Source organism: Molothrus ater, chromosome 6, assembly GCF_012460135.2.
Source record: "Molothrus ater isolate BHLD 08-10-18 breed brown headed cowbird chromosome 6, BPBGC_Mater_1.1, whole genome shotgun sequence".
Classification (NCBI taxonomy): domain Eukaryota; kingdom Metazoa; phylum Chordata; class Aves; order Passeriformes; family Icteridae; genus Molothrus; species Molothrus ater.
The window spans coordinates 18,417,213-18,436,353 of record NC_050483.2 but is presented as its reverse complement, the minus strand read 5'-3'; the positions used below and the strand labels follow the sequence as shown (position 1 = coordinate 18,436,353).

Genomic DNA, 19,141 nt, shown 5'->3' with positions numbered 1-19,141 from the left:
CTAAAGGCACCATTTCCAGTGAAGGAGTTTGTGTTTTCATTATGCTCCCTCTGTAAACTACTAGTGAAGTGTTACAACTAACAAGAAAAGCAGACAGACAGCTTCTGAGACTGACCAAGGGGAAGGTGCTGTCTGCAGAAAAAGTCAGAATAGGCAGGCATGTTTAGAACACATTACATCCCCCTAGCCTTCTGTCATTTAAAAGTATCAGACCACTCACCAACCTCAGAGCTTGCAATCCTGCCTCTTGCATCTACCACTTTATGGTTCCCACAGATGCCAAAGTCATCAGGATGGAGTCTGTAAAGGAGAACAAAAAAAAACCAAAACCAAAAAACAACCAAACCAAACCCTGTCAAGCAAAAAAAACCCCTTGTTGCCAAGGCAAAGCCCAGTCCAGATGTGTTGGCAATTTCTCACTTGCCTGTATGAAAAAAGGAGTACAGATTAAATTTCCATCTCTTGCCTTCCACTCTGCCTCCAGGAATAACACAGTCTTTCCATACCTTAGAATAGAGGCATCAAGCCTCCTCCATGAACATCCATGGCAGTAACCAATTTTTTTTTTCCATGCTTCAGTCCTAGACAAAGCTGAGAGGAGAGTGAAAAGGCTTTTTACAATAATATATTTCAATGTGCTTTACAGCCACAAGGAAGCAGGTCAATTATGATAGTTCCTGAAGTGATAATACCTGAGGCAGATTTACTGCATTGCTCTTTGGAGTCCAGCAAGACTTTCTATCATATTTAGGGAAGACATCTTATCAAAGCTGTAATTCCATTGCACTGAGATACATATACCTATCACAAGCACGCTGAGGGAAAGCCTCAAAAGTAAGCAGAGACAAATGATCTATTTTTCTTTCACTTTGAGTAAACAAATTATTTATCACAGAGACTTTAGCAGAACTCACCATTACATGAACAAAGTAGGCAACTGGGCATTATGACCAAAATTTTGAAAAGCAGAGACAGAGTGTCCACTTTGTGACATTTTACAGTGATCTCTGATTGCCAAAAGAGCAGAGCAACAATCTCTCTCAATCAGCCTAAGCTTGGCACCTTAAATGGATAATGATTTTGAAAAACCAAAGGGAAAGTCACTGAAATTCCACCTCTACAGACTGAAATTTGCATTGGACCTTCATGAACCTCTCCTGAGGCTGATCAAGTAGTTTTAGGGCCAATGTCATGTAAAATGGTGTGACACTCCCATCTGCAGAACTGTAAGGGTGATACAGCAAAGCAGATATGATGCGCTCTAGAGTTGAATCACCAGAAGAGCACCAAGACTCCTGTATGTCTTTCAACATCAAATAAAACCAAAGTGGTTTTTCTCACATAACTGATAGCTGGTACTGTATCCAAATGTCTAACAAAAATTGGCTGGCTTTGAAAGAGATTTTTTCTGGCTTCCTTCCAAACTGCTCTCAAAACTACCTCCATAAGATACAAGTCTCCAATGTAATAGACATGCAAGAAAAAAAGATGCTTAGTAGTTGCATATATTAAATCCTGAGACATTTTCCATTGTTGCAGGTGTTGATAGATCATCTGGTCCAAATTTACCTCAGCTCAGATTTTTTATTCTTTTCCAAAATACATAAATGAAGGAAAAAAGGACAGAATTTCTTTTAAACTCCTCATCCTTCCTTCCCCTAAATTAACCTCTTGCCTTCTTCCAAAATGTGTCATCAAATGGTAGAAGAGATTGTTCCCCTTTCTGAGCAAGTAGTGAACAAGTAAACTCCATCTTGCTTGATGGAAATGCTGCAGAGATGCACTCATTTTTTGCCACTTGACAGAAATTCTCTAATTTTTTCCTTTTTTTTTTCCAAGGAGAGGAAAAATTCTTGTGCCAGCCCTGGGATATGAAGCCAAAACTATAAGAAAACAAATTATCCATGCTACTGCACCATTGCTGGGTAAGGCAGCCTCTCTGGAAACAATAGCTGGGGCTTGAGGTATCCACAGGGAAAAGAGAACATTGTGCTTGATTTACTGCCCTTCTCATGGGATTTACTCTTGGCAAAGTGCCTGTGTGGTTTATGTCAGAAGAGATACATGATTTGCATGTGCATCCAGTGCTCACTGTGAGGTAACTCTTTCGTGCTGATGGAGCATAAAAGGACTGAGCATCCAATGAATTAAAAAAAAAACAACAAACAAACCAAAACAAAAAAAACCCCAACCAAACAAAACCCAACCAAAAACACACCTGAGAACCATCAGAACCATTCTCCATCAGGAAAAGCCAAAGGCCTGACAGGCTCTGGTAAGAGAGGGAGAAAGATGAATACCCACATATCCCTCCAACAAACCCAAAAGCAGTGATAAGAAGAAATGACTGTTAGATTTTGTAATTAGATAATGGCAGAACAGTGTGAGTGCATGAAAATCTGCAACAAGAACATGAAACAGGCACATTTCTGGATCATTTTTGCCCTTTTTCTACTGTTTGGATCATCTTAGAAACAGACACTACTTTTTTCAGGTGTGTATTAGTGCAAGTAATGTAGATAAATATAGATGGACAAATACCACTTTGATCAGCACACTCAGGTGGAATCAGATCAGTATCTATCAGAAATATTCCATGATCCTGTACATTTAAGAACAAACCAACCAAACAAAAAAAAAAACCCTCAAAACCAAAACAACTCCATCCAAGAAAAGAAAAGCACTCACCCAAACTTTTTACAAGAACAAAGCTTGCAAGGTGAAATTTGTGGTTTTGCTCTATCACTTGACACACAGATTCCTGCTGCTGTTCACATGACTGGAGACTGCTCAGTGACAGAACTGCACATACCACCTCTTTGGATTCAGCAATCTCTAATGGATGAATGAAATTCCTTCCTACCTTCCAACAGGTGTGGTCCAGGCAGCCCAAAGAGTCTGCAGAGCAGAACCTGGTTCACTGCTATTTACCATGAGAAACAGTAAGCAGTCCATTGTTTCTTCTGGTGGCCACTCAGGGTTAGGTCAGCTGTAACAACTACCTCTGCTTTGTCTCTATTTTAGAGGGCTTGGGGAACTGAGAGCACCAGGCATCTTGCTGTTGTTTGGGGAACATGTTTTCTCAGAACTTGCAGAATAACCAGGATCTGTATCCTGTATCATAACTCCTCGGGACTCTGTAGTCTTGCACTGATTTGCCTGTCTGTGCAGGGAGGAAAAGGCTGATTGTAAAAAAAAAATATACAGAATTAACAACCTTTCTTGTTGGTCTGACAAAAGAAAATGAAAACCTCAAGCCAATATAATGAATTTCTGAGCAACAATGGAGCTTTGGAAAGGCAGTAACAATTCCTCCCTCCAAAGCATGAAAATCACAGAGATCAATACAGCTTAAGGGAGACACTTGCCAAGCTCTCAAAGTTTTTGCATAGCAGCCTTCATTCAAACTGTATCCAAAGTGAGCAAGCAAAGCAAAGACACATAGAGACAAGGAAAAGCAACGCCAAACAACCTAAATAGAGTTTGAAAAAAAAAAAAGGGATGGATTCAGGTAGAATTCAAAAGGAAATGGAGAATGCTTTTACAACTGCCCTGGAAGTTACAAATCATGGGCTGGCTGTGGTCCAGCTGTCACCTGCTGTATGGACAGCTCCTATGAAGTTAAAGGTGAGCCAGGAGAGTAAAGCTTCCAGAGATGTGCTACTATAAAACCACAAGTAATTTTAAAAGCATCCAGAAGTGACCATCTCATTCCAGGAAAAAAAAAAACCCCAACCAAACCAAACCAAACAAAAACAAAACAAAACAAAAAAAAAAAACCCCAAACAAAAAAATCCCACCCCAAAACAAAACAAAAAACCCCACGACAAACAAACAGACCCAAAACAAAAATAAAACAAAAGGAAAAAAACTAAACAAAAAACCGACAAAATGAAAACCAAACCAAACCAAAAAACTACATCTTTATTTGAAATACTTTTTTGATACCTTTCTGTACATTTGTATAATAGCTAAATTTATGGGTCCCTGATGTGATTGGGCTTTGTCCATGACACTGTAAGAGCAATAAGAGGCTTACTGAAATTAGTAAATTCATAATGAATTGGAAGAGCTTTGCCTCAAGGCTGTGAACAATACCTGGAGCCTGTTTTTCTTCAAGTTCCAACCTTTGTTTTCTGTACAAATACCACCTTCCTTCTATTGGTACCTCTTACACAGAGACAGGTCAGACAGACACTGGTGAAGGGAAGCAGGAACAAAGCAGTATTTGCTCAATAGCAAATCAGCATTCCTTTCTGAGAACAATAACTGCAGCATTCTTCCAAGGACTGGTGAAATCCAACTATCAACAAACAAAACAAATCCCAGAGAAGAGAGGAAAGAGAGGAAACCAGAAGGTTTTCACTGGGTTCTAACTGGCATCCAAACATTTGCTGGGAGTTCTCTCAAGAAATTCTGCATCTTTAGCAAATGTAATGTGCATAGTTATTTGCAAATGAATTCTGACTGTTCCTTCCTGCCATGCAATTCTTCATAATTTATTCTCATCTCCCTTTTCCTCTTCCTCTACAACTTGAATTACATTTTGGAAATGCATCCCTTGTTTGAGAAGCAGGATTTAATATCACCCTAATCAGCTCCAATTTTTAGGGGAGAAGGAAAAAGAAATTGAAATTATTATTGTTTCATTTGCTTGCATATGTTCATATGTCAGAAGGGTGTGATAAATCTAGGATCCATATTCAGAAAAATTTTATTTTCACCATTTTTATGGAAGAAAGGAAGGTTTTCTCCCTGTACATGAAGAATCTCCTCCCTGTACACAAAGACTTTTGGTTTCCAGGCACCTTTTGTAGCCCTCTGTGTCCATTGCCTTCTTTCTAAACAGCAAAATCTAGTTGTTATTATTAGAGATAGCAGTTACAGCTAAACTCCTCAACCTTCTCCCAGCTTTTTGTGCTGGACACAGCCCAATGTGCACAGAAGCTGTGACTACAACATTGAGTGACAGAGGTTCCTGTACCTGAAAATAATGACATCATTTATATTTGATGGTGGGGGGGAAACAAAACCCAAAACAGGACTTAGGTAAACTTCTACAGATACTGATTAGCTGATTTCAAAAATAAAGAAAAGGGATGATATTGATATGCAGTAGTGGAGAAAATCTGCCTTTAATCATGGGCAGGCATCTGAGCTTTTATAGTCAGCATTTCTCACTGTGCCCCTGTATTGGAGTCACAGAAGATATCCCTATAAGCATCAAGAAATTCAAACCTACACATTTATTTTAGAAATAAAAATCTGCAGACCCTAAGTGAATACAAGGATGTAATTCAGCCTAGGATTTCTGCAGCTGTTAATAAATCACTCAAGCTGCACTCTGGCAGCTTATGACATCAGCAGATCCCCTCAAGTGAATTACAGCCATTAATTTACACAGAGAAGGCCATCTATCATCTATTATTGACCATCTGCTACTAAGTATACGTACATTTTTGATAAATTAATAAGACTTTGGCAGGAAACATCTTTTATTTTCTTCCTGAGTATAGTCACTTGTGATATCCAGCTTTGGGTTTGTGACTGTCAGTCAAAACCAACTTGTGAAATCAGCCAGAGGTGGTCACACCTTGATGGCCTGGGCCCACCTGCAGCACCTCAGGTAAGGCACAGTGGCTGGTGCTTAATATCCTGCTCCTGCACAGAGGGCAGGGGCCAATCCTCTCACAGCTACCACAGCAAAGTATTTACTCACCCAGTACACAAAGGAAACAAATTCTCAGTGTGACCATGCCAACAGAAGAGTGTTGTTTGCAATGTGAAACCTGTTAGCTCTTTGCACATCATTTCTTCCCAGTAGTGAAAGTGATGGCTACAGAGCAACTCCTTGCCCTGCACAGAATATATAAAAACCACCATAAATGAAAGATCAGGCTCGTTAAATCTGATTACATCCTTTGGCTCCTTCCTTGTAACACTCTCTGCTTCTGCATACTTCACCTCTACTTGGTGATACTGGGCTCCTAAGACTGTCAGAACTCATGGTAAGGATTTGGACACAGTATTTCCAGTTTAGAATTCCAACACAAGTTTTACATAAGACATAGCACAAGTCATAGTGTGCTTTAAAACTTTTATGGCATGAGGGTGCCTCAGAGCCTGGCAGGCGTGCTAAAGAGCCAGAACATACATGACAACTCAGCTTTGACACTGGCACAGGAACACCCCCAGATGTCTGTGTCACAGCTGCTGATGCTGGGTCTCTATAAAAGCACTGCAGAATAAAAGTCAGAAATAAAACCCCAACGCCTGCATGGCAGAGTAGAACTGTCAAGCAGGTGATGGACTTTTCAATTGTGGTTGTATGTTTGCAGTTCTCTAAATTACCCACTGCCACAGCTGGTAAATCAGGTTTGCAAATAAAGTCAGAATGGCCTCACAGGCACAGAACACCATTTGCTCAGCTAGAGCTGTATCTTCTTCAGCTTAAGCTGGATTTGGCTTCATGTCAATGGCAAGGTTTTGTTGCAGGGGTGATTTGGAAGAGGGAGGCTCAGGGCTGCATTCTGACCCTGCAGCCATGGGCAGATGTCTGGGCCCACACAAAGCCCCAGAGATCACAGTGCAGCAGCAGCAGCCTCTACACACAACTCAAGTCTAAAGTTCACCTTTTCCTTCTTAAAAGATATGTCTTGTACAAAACCACTCATCACATTAATATTTTACTAACTACAAATTTCCAGTAAAAACTGGATGACCAAAAATGTTTATGATATTAGGGCTGTGCTGTCATAACATATATGGAATGCTGAAAATGTAAAAACTACTCCCAAAGTGGGAACACCTAGAAAATCTGCAAAAAACCAGATTTTTTTATAACTAACAATTTAGGAAGACTATTTTGGAAATTTAAAACTACTGATTCTTGCCAATGCACACCGAAACCTCTGCAGGTCTTGATACATGCTGAAAATCTTTTGGTTTAATAATACCCGAAAAAAAAAATCTCCAGAAGTCACAAAATCAACACTGAGCTCTTGAGTAACATGTGACTGAAATTTTTACACCTTTAATGAATGAATCCATCATTCCCATCCTTTGATAACTAAGTAGAAACAACAGAGGTTTATTACCTGAGATTTTTTCATGTTCTGGTGAGGGTCTAGGCTGATGTGGTAACATTAACTTCGAAAGCAAAACTAACGTTGAAACTAACCTAAACAGTTTCTAAACTGAAGTCTGAACATACTATACAAAATGTAATAAATTACTCAAATTAGATTTAATGGGAGATAGTTGCTATGTATCTGCTGGTTTCCAAAAGAAAAACCAAAACAAAACACCCAAACAACACAAAAAAAACCCAAAACACAAAAACCCCCAAACAAACAAAACCCAACAACAACAAAAAACCAAAAGGCACATTTAACATAGTAAACTTATTCTTGAAGCGTCCTATCATAATTTGACCGTGGTTTGGTCACACAGTTTTCTTATTTAAAGACAGTATTTTGTTCTATTGAATCAAAGGCCTACAATGCAAAAACACTACAATGCAGAAGAAATAACAAACTGTAATTGAATTGGAAATAGTGATTTTTTTTTTGTTAAACTTTTGTCATTGTTACCAGAAGAAAAAAGTCTCAGGTAAAATAATTCTGGGGGGAAAAATAATTGCCCTTTCAGATGTAGCCAGAGCTTTGTCGCCAGATCACCTGCTGGAAAGGATGTAAATAGGGGTTTTTTGTGTGCTGCTTTCAACCACACTAAGGATTCACCAGCCATTGCCAGAGCTATGGAAAACTCTTGGTGCCATGAAGACTGAAGCCAGTGTCTTCCAATCTAGCAATATCCAATCTTCCAAGAGGACTGTAGCCATTCCTATGAACCTACAGAGCAAGCTGGTGCACTACAAAGCAATATACACACGTTATTACTAATATTATCACAGTGCTACTGCTTGCAGTGCTGTTGACAGCCCATTCTGGTTTGAATTAAAGATTTTAGACATTTAGAATTCACCTGTAAAAGTCTATGTTAACCTGGTTTAACAACTGGGCAGACAAAATCTCAACTTCAGAGGCAATTTCTTGTTATCAAATTAGAGTAAAATCAATTTGCCTAGCAATTTGGCTTGTTGAGACGCATGGCATTTCCAAATATCATCTCACTGGTGTTATTAAAGCAAAATTAAACAAAGTCACATGCAAAATTACGTTCAATTCAAAACCTTTAGCATCCTACTATGCATAAAGCTGAGAATTTGGTATTCTGGGTGAGTAGCTGTTGACAGGATAGGTGTTACATAGAAAAGCTTTCCTCTTCCACAGACGTTTCTGGTTGCCTTAGAACGAGTGCAAACAATATAAAAGCTTTGAGAAACTTATAAAAATAAAGCTGCTATTCGAGAATACTTTGTACTGCCACCAGCTTATTGTACAACAAAGTACAGAATACGCAGCATGAAACATCACGCACATCACAGAATTCCTGAACGTCCAGCAGGAAAACGCTGGCCTCCGAGCTTTCCAAGCCCCGCCACTGTAGTACGGCTCTACAGCTACTGCACTAACAAGCTTTTTTTCCCCACAAGCGTGCGTAATTCTGCCCGTTCCTGCCCTCGGGCGCTATCGCAGCCGTCACTCCCCGCCCCGCTATCGCGACAGGGCGCGACACTGGCACTGGCGCCGCCGCCTTTGTTCGGACGCGGGGGCAGGGCCAGGCCCCGCCGCCGGGGGGCGCTCCCGCCGCCACCGCTCCGTGCGGGCCGCGGCCACCGCCCGCTGCCGGCCCCGCCGCCGCTGCCTTCGGCGCTGCCCCGCGGAGGGGAGGGGAGGGAGGAGGGGAGGGAGGTGCCGTCCCAGCCCCTCCAGCCCACGGGGGCCATTTTTAAATGCCTCTGTCAGGCAGCGGTGCGGGGGGAAGCAGGTGCCGGAAGAGCTGAGTTTGCGGTCCCACTCCCCTCTCAGGCGGGGCACGGCGAACTGTCGCCTCCCAGACCCCCCAAGGCCAGCACGGCAAGGGACCCGTGAGGCGCCACAAGGAAACACATCCCGGCTCCATCCCGGTGCGCACCCCGCGGCGGGGAGTCCCCCGCGTTTAAAGGGCAGCACCGCGCGGAGGGATCCCGGAGCGGCACTTCTTCCCGCACACACGGCCGTGCGGGGCGGCCCGGGCCTCGTTCCCCTCCCTCGGCGGGATCCCTCCGCCGCGCCGGGAGGTCATGGGCCCCGCGGCCGCCGCCGTCCCCGCTCCGCGGCCGGACGCGTTGCCCCGACTGCCCCCGCGCCGCCCGCGGTGAAGCGGCGGCGGGGAGCGGCGCGGCTGGGGGCGGGCTGTTTTTTTCTGCGAGAGGTGTATCCTTCCGCGGCGGCGGGAGTGCGCGGCGGCGGGTGTCCGCGGTGTCCCTCCGCCGCCGGGAGCGCAGGGGCACTCGGCGTCTCCCCGGACGGGGCGAGGAGGTCGCGGGCTCCGCCGGGAGGAACAAGAAGAAACTTCGGGACGCGGCGGCCAGCGCGGCGCTCGCCTGGCTCGGCAGGGCGGCGGAACGAGGGCTCCCCGCAGGGAAAGAGGAGAAGGACGAGGAAGCGGCGGCCGGCCCGCGCCGCCACCCCGCGGGGTCTCTGCGGGGGAGCCCGGGGGACTCTTTCTCGCGGGGCGCGGCGGAGGGATCTCCAGGCGGCTCTCCCAGCCGCCTCCCCCCTGCGCCTCTCGCCCCTCGGTGCCGCCATCTTGGATTTTAATCCGCCATTTTTTTTCCTCCCCCCACTTGGAATTATTTTTTATCACTATCGCCACTTTTTTTTTTCTCTCCCCTTCCTTAGTTTTTCTCCCCGCTCCGCCCCTCCCTGGCTCGGTCTTCACTTTCCCCCCTTCAGCTTCCTCCCTTCCCCCTCCCCCCCCTCCTCCCGCACCCTTGCCTTTGATGATTCATTTTCCCCCGGTGGTAGCGGGGGCAGCGCCGGCGGCGGGGGACCCCAGCGCGGGGCGGTGAGTTTGGGTCTCTGGGGAGGGTCTGTGTGTGCTCTGTGGGGCAGGGGAGACGCCGGGGCTGTGAGAGGGCTGCGCCCCTGAGCGCGGGGGGGCCGTGAGGAACCGCGCCCGGGGTCCGGCAGCGTGCGGGGCCGCCGCGGGCAGGGCGGGGGCGGCTGTCGGGGCGCTGACGGCGGCGGGCGCAGCGGGGACCCACGGGCGGAGGGGCGGCCGCGGGCGGGGCCGGGCCCCGGGGCCGGGGGCGGTGGGGGCCGCGCGGGGCCGGGGCGTGCGGCGGCGCCGGCGCGCGGAGAACGCCAGGGGGCAGCAGCGGGCGCGGGGGCGGCGCCGCCCGGGCCGGACCCGGTCCCGCTCCCCTTTCCGCCGGGCCGGCCCTGCGCTCCGGGCCGGGAGTTTCTGCCAGTTCCAGTCGTTCTGCCTCTGGGTTGATGGCTTTAGTGACCCTCTCGATCTTGCCTCGGTTTGATGGAACCGCCGGACTAGTTGCCTTGGGGGTTTTATGGTATGTTTTTCTGGTTGGGGTTGTTTTTTGTGGTTTTTTTTTATCAGAGGATACATGCCATTAGGGAAGGCGTAAAAGGCACGTATTTGCCCAATATCTGTATCTGAAACTTTAAAGGGAAGTTACCTTTAAGACGTTACTCTCGGAGTCGCGAAAACCGGTGAGAGGGAGTGCGTGGTGTTTTGCCAGGGTGTGTCACAGGCAGTGTGAGAACCTGAAGTGTAGAACTTTGTGGAGTTTTCTGGTGCGTTAAATTCAGTGCAGAGCAACATGTCTCAGGACAAGACGACAGTCTTAAGTTGTGCCGAGGGAGGTTTAGCTTGGACATCGAGAATTTCTTCACAGAAGGGGTGATTAGACATTGGAATGGGCTGCTCAGCGAGGTGGTGGAGTCACCGTCCCCGGAGGTGTTTAAGGAAAGACTGGACGTGGCAATTAGTGCCATGGTCTAGTTGAAAGGGTGGTGTTCAGTCACAGATTGGACTCGATGATCTCAGAGGTCTTTCCCAACCTAATTGATTCTGTGATATGAGACGGCAATATGATTAGTGTAACTATAAATATATACTGGCAAGTTTTTATCAATGAGATTAAAATGTATTGTAGGATAAGTTCTCATGGAGCCATGCCTTGTTTCCATAATCTGACCACTATAACTAGGGATGCAGCTGCTTCAATTTTCATTAACACTGAACTGTTCAGTTCTTTGCTTTCTTCCTTTCAAGTAACAATATGGGAGGAAATCAAGACTTACTTGGTTGAAAAGTTGGATGTTATTGTTTCTTTATCAGGCTGTTTTCTTATTAGGACCAGCTAGACACAGACATCTCTGCTTTATACCCACTGGAGCTCACAAACTGGAAATTCAGACTTAGTTAAAGCAATTGCTTAATGTATTGCATTTAAATGAATGAGTGGGATGATGTATCCTTGTATACTCAGTAACAGGACTGATTAGGCTCTTGAATGCTTTTTTTGCTCTGTTAGCACTGTCCTATTCCAGGACTACACTTCCCAGTATGCTCTTCCCGGAAACAGCACATGCTTTAAGGCAACAGACTGTTGCCCAAGTCAGCATGGTAAGTGTCAGGTGTGATACTCTTGTGCCAAAGCAGAGCTATGGTTTGAGGATGCAAAGAAGTCCCAGCTGAAGTTCTCCTGACCACTTCCCTGACCTTGTGTGTTCCCCCTGCCCTATAACATCCACTCTTGGTTCAAGCCCGCCAGGTTCAGATTTGTCTGGTGACACCCCTGATTCAGTGACCAAATCTTTCATGTCTCTTGGCTCTGCGTTTGTTTCGCTGGCACTGAGGGGGGATGGCATGGAAGAGGGTACAAGCAGCTGGGGGAGCAGCAGTGCTCCTTTTGGAGTTACACTGGTTTGGAGTCTTCATTGAACTCTTTGACCCAGCCATGGTGGGGCTGCCCCAAACTGAACCTGAACCTGTGTAAGTCATACAGCTGCACACACAGAGAGCTAATTTGGGTCATGGAGAAGTCCACGGAGCGCTGGCATTGGTGAAAGTGTTTGTGTGAATTGGCAAGTGGGAGGAAGGAGGTTCTCCCTCTCCTGGAAGCAGCCGAGCTTTTGTATTGTCTCTGTGACTTCTGCACGCTGGAGTTGTTGCAGTGACTTGAGGGAATCACACAGGCTTTGGGGTGCTGTGCTCAGCCCCGCCCTGAGAGAGCACCCAGTGGGGGACATGGCAGGGCAGAGGAGGAGCTGCTCAAGTGTAATTTGCTCTTTGACACTCATTTAGTGCTGGTACTGGATTGCTTCTGTGCCTGTGCTGTGCTTGGATTAGTATCCAAACTGATACACAAAATCGTGTGGCTGCACAAGAAAAAAAGGGGAATGAATGCCAAATAGCCAAGCTATTGGTGGGAGACTGGAGCCTGGGTTTGGGTCAGTTTTGGATCCAGGTGTGCTCTCCCAAACCTGCATCCTGGGGCTGTAGTTCTGCAACAGTTTGGACTGACCTGAGTCAGTTTTGACACAGTCTTACAGCCTCCCCATGCCATTATTAATCCGTGTCCAGTTCTGCACTGAGCTTATTCTCAGCACTAATTAGCTGAAAAGAACCAATCAAAAACATTTTCTGGGGGTCTGGTTTACTGAACCTTCAGATTCACTACTCTCAAGTCTCTTCAACAAGACTTGAGACTGTTCTGAATAGCTCCTTAAAGCTGTGCAGGTTTTCCTTCAGCTTTGATTTTGATCAGTCATTTTTATTCTGGTGATCCCATAGGAAAACTAGTTGCACAGTTTTGCTCTGCTTCCCAAATTCCAAGGTCTGTTTACTTTTTGTAGGGTTACCAATAATGAAGCCTTTGCTTTTCTCTTGATACCTCTGATTTGTCTAGAAGAGCTGAGGCTGGGTTTTTTGTTTGGTTTGGTTTTGGGTTTTTTTTGTTTGTTTGGTTGGTTGGTTGATTTTTTTTTTTGTTTGGTTTTGTTTTGTTTGGGTTTTTTTTGTTTTGGTTTGGGTTTTTTTTTTGTTTGTTTGTGTGTATGTCCTATATTTGCTTTAGGTCACTGTCTTGTTGAGGAAAACTTTGTTGCAGCTATTGTTAATTAAAAAAAAAAAGACAAGCAAGCCAAACTGTAGGTGTTTGAGTTCTTAAAAATAATTTTTTAGAAAAATCCATAAGCTATATTTTAAAGAAGGTCTGTTGTCTGTCTGTACTAATTGTGTTAGTGCTTCAGTTTTCATTTTTAAGAGTACTGTTGCGATGAAATGCCAGATACCTCAGTGAGAAGTACCAAATGCAATTGAGCTATATTGTGGCATTTGAGGAAATGTGCCTATCAAACTAGCATAATACAATTGCTAAAGGCAGTGTGATTTAAAGAGTAGTGGTGTTATTAATAAAGGGTTAAAGCAGCATTGTGGTCATTTATATTGAAATGCAAAAGGTCCCTTGGAAGCTCTAATTGTGCCGGTAAACTTCACGGTTGTAGTAAACCTGAAGTCCTAAGTGGTCCAGGTGTGGTGCTAGATTTTGATGGCAGAGCTCTGTAGCGAGAGTTTCGAAGTATGTGGTGGTGTAAGTATATTTGAGTGTTTTCTTGAATGGGAAGATAGTGTTCATCTCTGCCTTTTCTCCCTCAATTCCTAAAGGACTTGTCAGTATGAATCTGATGTAGAAAGCAGTGAGAATAAATCACGTCAGAAGATATAAGTACCACACCGGTGGTGGTTAGTGGTGCATCTCTTCCTTCCTTTCAGGTTTTCTGTTGGCATTAGCAGCTGAGATATTCACGGGGAAAGGAATCCTTGCTGTTGTTTTTGGCTTTTGGTATCATGTCTGGAAAGCTGGTTTTGGGTACTGGGAGAAGGAATCGCAGAGTCACAGAATGGGTCAGGCTGGAAGGGACCTCAATGGGTCCTCTGGCCCAACCTTCCTGCTCAGGCTGGGCCATCCCAGAGCACATGGCACAGAGCTGTGTCCAGATAGATCCTGAATATCTCCAGTGAGGGAGACTCCACACCCTCTCTGGGCAGCCTGTTCCAGTGCTTGTTCACCTGCACAGTAAAGATGTTCTTCCTCGTATTCAGGTGGAACTTCTGTGCACCTCTTTCTGCCCACTGCCTCTTGTCCTATTGAATAGTGGCTGAAGAAGCACACTTGCAGTCTTCAAGTTTGTCATTTGGCTGATATCAGAAAATAGAGGGAGCAGGAGATTGAGACAGAGGTTTTCTTGCTCATTAGGCTGATGAGCCAAAGAAATAATGATTTTTTACCAGAATTTTGCTATGCATCACTAAATGGCCTGATTTTGTTTGAGGAGGACTTATGTTGCTGTCTATATCAATCTCTTTTGGAGCAGAACAAAGTGTTTTTCCTAATGTTTAGTACAGTTTGAGTATCATTCTGTGGCCACGTTGCTGCTTATCTTTGCAGTGGTCCCTTCCTTGTCATTGCTGTTCCTGGTTAAGCAGAAGTGAGTTAGCACAGACAGTACTCACCCTGCCCAAAGGGCCCTTGTGAGAGGTGGGTTTCCTTCTCTGTGCAGAGAACGCCTTTCCTTCAGCCCACTGTGGCTGCTGGACCTGGTGATTGTCAGAAAGTAGCACAGTAAGCATTTCCCCCAGACTGCTGGATACAATACAGCGTTCACCTACACTCTGACTTCATGGGAGTTTCATTCACCTGTCCTGCTTTTGGGCTGTAGCAAGCACAGCGTGGAGTTCAGTCCTGGTGTACAAAGATACCAAGACTGAATTTCATGCAGGTCTTTAATGTAGTTTCTGTTCTAATGCTTTTCATTACCACTGTTACAAAAACATGGCAGAATGGGGGTTAATTAGAGTATATAGACCTGTAAAATTAATAGATGGCAGTGTAAGAAAAGAGAAGTTTGAGAGTTTACATCAGAGTCAGTCAGTGGCAGATCTTCACAGAGTTGCTTTTCTGACAGGTGGGATGCTTAACAAGGAAGTTTAAGGGGGTTGTTTGGTTGGTTTTGAAGTTTTGGTGGTTTGGTTTTTTTTTTCAGATGTATGTTATGATAAACTTACATGTGTATGTTATCAGCAAGCTCTGTGAAATAAAAAAAAGCCTATCCAAGGGTGTTTTGGTGGTACTTTGTAAAAGAGCTAGGTCTACCTATAGTTGAATGAATAGAATTAATCTTGAGGTTAAAGAAAATCCCTTCTATTACTGGGAGCAAGAAAATTCTTTGTCCACTGAAACTATTTCAATTCTTTTTCTTGATATTGATGCAGTTACTGAGCCAGGTTTTGCTCAGTGTGATTCTGTTACACTTTGTTGATAGTCTTTACTGCCCTTCTTTATCAATTTGTAAAAGGTTCTAAAACCTGTCCATTCCTGGGTGATATGTTCTGGTAAGATGCTTGAGCCAATGCTTCTGTAAATATACAACACGCTTGTCTTTACTGTGTTTCCTTAATTGCCTCAGTCTTCTGCTTCTTTGTAAATAACTTAATTATTTATCTGGCCATAAACATTTCTTTAGGTAGCTGGATCACACAGGTGTCTAACAGAAATCTAGTCATTTACTGCTCTTACCTGATAAAAAGCAGAAGTTCCACAAAAGACAGTATTTCTAACATCTCTTAGTTTGTTGTTCCATTTCTTCCATCAGATTGAAATGTGTGTTGCAATGGCCTGTTACCAGCTGTGAGCGGAGCATTGCTTTTTTTATATAATTGCAGTAAAATGAAAAGGCACAATTTATTTCTTTGTGAGGAAGCAGTAGGGAGAAGGGTGAATTAAAATCAAGAGAATGAATTACTAATGTGTAAGTGCAATTGTAAAATAATTTTGTAAATCGGATCTTTTCCTGCAAGTTATACAGAGTGAGACACAACTGTGTACAAAAACATTATTAGCTTTCTTATAATTATTTATGCAAAAGACATTGAGACTACGGGCAAAAACTAGCATTTGCTTTGCTAGACATTTACGTACTGTAAAATTGCAACTCTGTTTCTGACCTCGCTTAGTATTGGCATGTTGAACCAGGTGTGTTGTGACTGGTTTGTTTTGTCAAAATGGAATAGTAAGAATAGTAGCCTGGGTTCTCTAGGTCATCATTGAGGGTTTCTTGGGCTCTGATTTTTGAATAAAGATCTAACATTTTTCCCTTAACCCCATTCCAAAAATGTCTATTTTCTGCTTGGGTTTTTTCCTTTTTTCTTCTAAACTGTGCTCATCTTTAGTTCTTGGAGGATGCATGTGAAATGGTCTTTGCTGTAGAGTTCCCAGTAGGTTATTAGTTTTATCTATTAGGAGATAGAATCGTTATTGGGTGTGTATTTGAAAATGCTCTGGGTCTGGAGTCACATAGCTGTGGACATGTTAACCCACATGTACGTAAGCTTGTACAGGTATCTCTGTGGGTATAGTCCAGCTCTTAAAGATGAGCTGCCCTTAGCAATTTATCAGCTCCAGAATTCCATCCTTGCTGCCAGATGCCATTGTAAGTTGTAGGACAGTACTTCACCTGTTCACAGTTCTGTGTACTGGTGCTAATGAATGGCTTTTCTTTCTTCCTGATGCAAATGCAGATGGCCATCTTTCCCTCCCACCTTTTCTTTGGGGGTTAGGGGTGAGGATGTGTTTCAGTTTTCTTTTACTACAATTATTATTGCTGGGGTATTATTACTATTTTTTTCAATGCTGTATCTTGAAAAAAGTTTCCCAGTAAGTTCTAATCATGTTTGTTTTATTTCCAGTAGGAATTGGAACTGAATTTATTCATCCACTTCTCCAAGCCTTTTGAAAAGTGACTAAATGCAACTGAGTCAGATTGTCTGTGGGTATGAAGTGGCTGGGAGAATCCAAGAACATGGTAGTGAATGGCCGGAGAAGTGGAAGCAAGTCGTCTAATGACCACACACAGACCAAATTGCAGCATGCAGGAAAGGAGAATCCAAAGACAGGCAAAAATGGAGTTGAGAGAAGATCAAGCAGATGTATGTATATGTTTCTGCTGCTTAGTGCTATGATTCACTTCCTAGTTTGCCAGCCAGGCTGCTGTCTTACCTAATTCATGAGGGAGGTCTGCAGTCAGCATGGAGCTAACATAGAAATATTAGTTATGTATGTATTTTCTGGATGTGTTAAGTCCCTTCAGGAGTGTAGATTTCTTCAGATTGCTTTAAAAGTCAAGTAAGAATAACTGGGTGTAAATTAATTTTCAACTGTTATAACTATAAAATGCATGATTGGCACTAAGTGACAACTAGTATGATTTGAAGTGGATAACATCATTTGAAGTACTTGCCCAATTTTCAGTGAATACACTTGTAGAAGTAAACCCCATTTTTTAATCAAGTCACATCAATAGCCGTTCTGCAGTCATGCTCCTTAAAACCTTAAAAAAGGTTTTAAGGAATATGGATTCTTATTTTTGCTATTGGTCTGGGATGAAGGATTAAATGCAAATTAGTCCTTTATTCAGATGTCCTTTACAGTCCTTTATTCTGCTTCTCCAGGTACTTCATCATCTTCCTCAACTGTTCTGTATTTTTTGCCTCCAGCCTGTGTGTCTGTCTGTCCCCAAATGTAGCTGGGCTCTATAATATCCCTTAAGTGATATCTAATTTGTGCTCTCTTATTTGCAGGTAGCAGTGCTTCAGGATTTGAGGGACAAAGTCGTTATGTGCCTTCCTCTGGAATGTCTGCCAAGGAACTCTGTGAAAATGATGACCTAGCAACTAGTTTGGTTCTTGATCCCTATTTAGGTTTTCAGACACACAAAATGAATACTAGGTAACTTGTCTTTATTTTTCTAGAAGAGAATTCATCTTCTTAGTTGATGTAAATCAGCAAAACCGTGGAATTTTGTGCGTGTTTTAAGAAAGTGAAAGAATGTAAATTTGCGAGTAGCTTCTGCCTTTAAAATGGTGTTGCATGTGGGTCTGGAACTCAGCACTACAAATGCAGCGTCTCACAGTGCTCCATCATAGGGCTTTCCATTAGTCTCATGTATTTGTGCAGTAGAACAGGCTGATAATAGGCACCGTTTTCTAACTTAAACAGTTAACCAATTGTAAGTTTGAAACCAGTAGTCATTTGAAATTATTCAACGGCAGAAGCCAGTGTTTGGTAACTTTTGTGTTTATTCCATCTGCTGGATGCTTTATTTTTCCTTCCTTACTCTTAAACAACGGAAGAAAGATGTAGCTCCTGAGCAGTTCAGTGTTGGTGCTACTCGATCTGAAGTTCTGGCAGACCCCTGCTGAAGGAATTGCTACTCAGATGTGTCTGTATGGATGAGATCAATGAGTGTGCCAGCTGGAAACTTGCTTACCAGAGTTGCACTTACTTTTGCACTGTTACACATCCGTCTGAATGCTTTGATTGTGCATTCTGTGTGGTCTCAGGGTTTAGCTGTTTGTGCTTCTCCCTCTGCTACAGATGTATCACTGATGATAACTCTGTTCTGTAGATCTTTCTTAAGCTTGTCTGCATGCAAGATTTGTATTAATAGCTCAATGGAGAAACTGTATATAAACTTTAAGTTTCTAAGGACAGGAATTGTATTGCTTACTACTGTGCAATAATAAGAGCTGGAGTTTCCTGGCAGCACATCATGGGAAACAGACTCTCAGCCCTTCAAACTGTTGCTGTGACTATTTTTAAAGGACAGTATACCTATGAAGCACAGTCACATGCACACAGTATCAGTTAAGCAAATTGCATGTATGCAATGAACTGATTGATTCAAAAATGACTGCTAGATGAATTGCTGTTGTCACATGACATAAATAGTTGTTGGTATAGCCTGAAAGCATCAGCTGCACATGAAATTGAAACAGTGTGGTTCTAATAACAGTAAAGACTTACCCCTAAGAGATCTTTCCTTTTTTGCTGGAGAGTGCAACATCCACCTTTAAGAAGGATATTGGAGTTTTAACTCTTCCCTCCCTGCTGTTGGTTACAGTAGCACAGTCCAGGCAGATATTCTTACAGTTCAGTTTGAAGTGTCTTTGTATTTTCATCAGTTAATCAAGCTAAGAATATATGCTGAAAGGATTTTTTTTGTTCTCTTGCATGAATGATAGTCTGCAAGTTTTGCACAGGATGTTAGTTCTTATGCTTTTTGCTGTGGCAATGATGTAGTCATTGTTTAATAGTTGAAAAGCTACTTTCATGGATGTTGTTTTATGTTGGTAGGTTGTCAACTAAAATACTTATTTAATTACTATT

At 43.5% G+C, this 19,141-nt stretch overlaps 1 protein-coding gene across 4 annotated transcripts in view; it reads left to right on the top strand.

Annotated features, from left to right (window-relative positions):
- Positions 1–9,189: 9,189 nt before the first annotated feature.
- The window catches only part of KMT5B (lysine methyltransferase 5B), a 28,159-nt gene continuing 18,207 nt past the window's right edge, over positions 9,190–19,141 (top strand). For 2 of the 4 annotated variants that reach the window (XM_036383808.2, XM_036383805.2), the window contains exons 1-3: positions 9,190–9,954; positions 16,666–16,902; positions 17,554–17,701. In XM_036383808.2, the coding sequence (XP_036239701.1) occupies positions 16,749–16,902; positions 17,554–17,701 (302 nt within the window). In that variant the 5' untranslated portion in view covers positions 9,190–9,954; positions 16,666–16,748. Of the gene's footprint in view, positions 9,955–10,438; positions 10,460–16,662; positions 16,903–17,553; positions 17,702–19,141 lie in introns of those variants that run through there. The other 2 variants (XM_036383806.2, XM_036383807.2) reach the window with 2 other exon arrangements.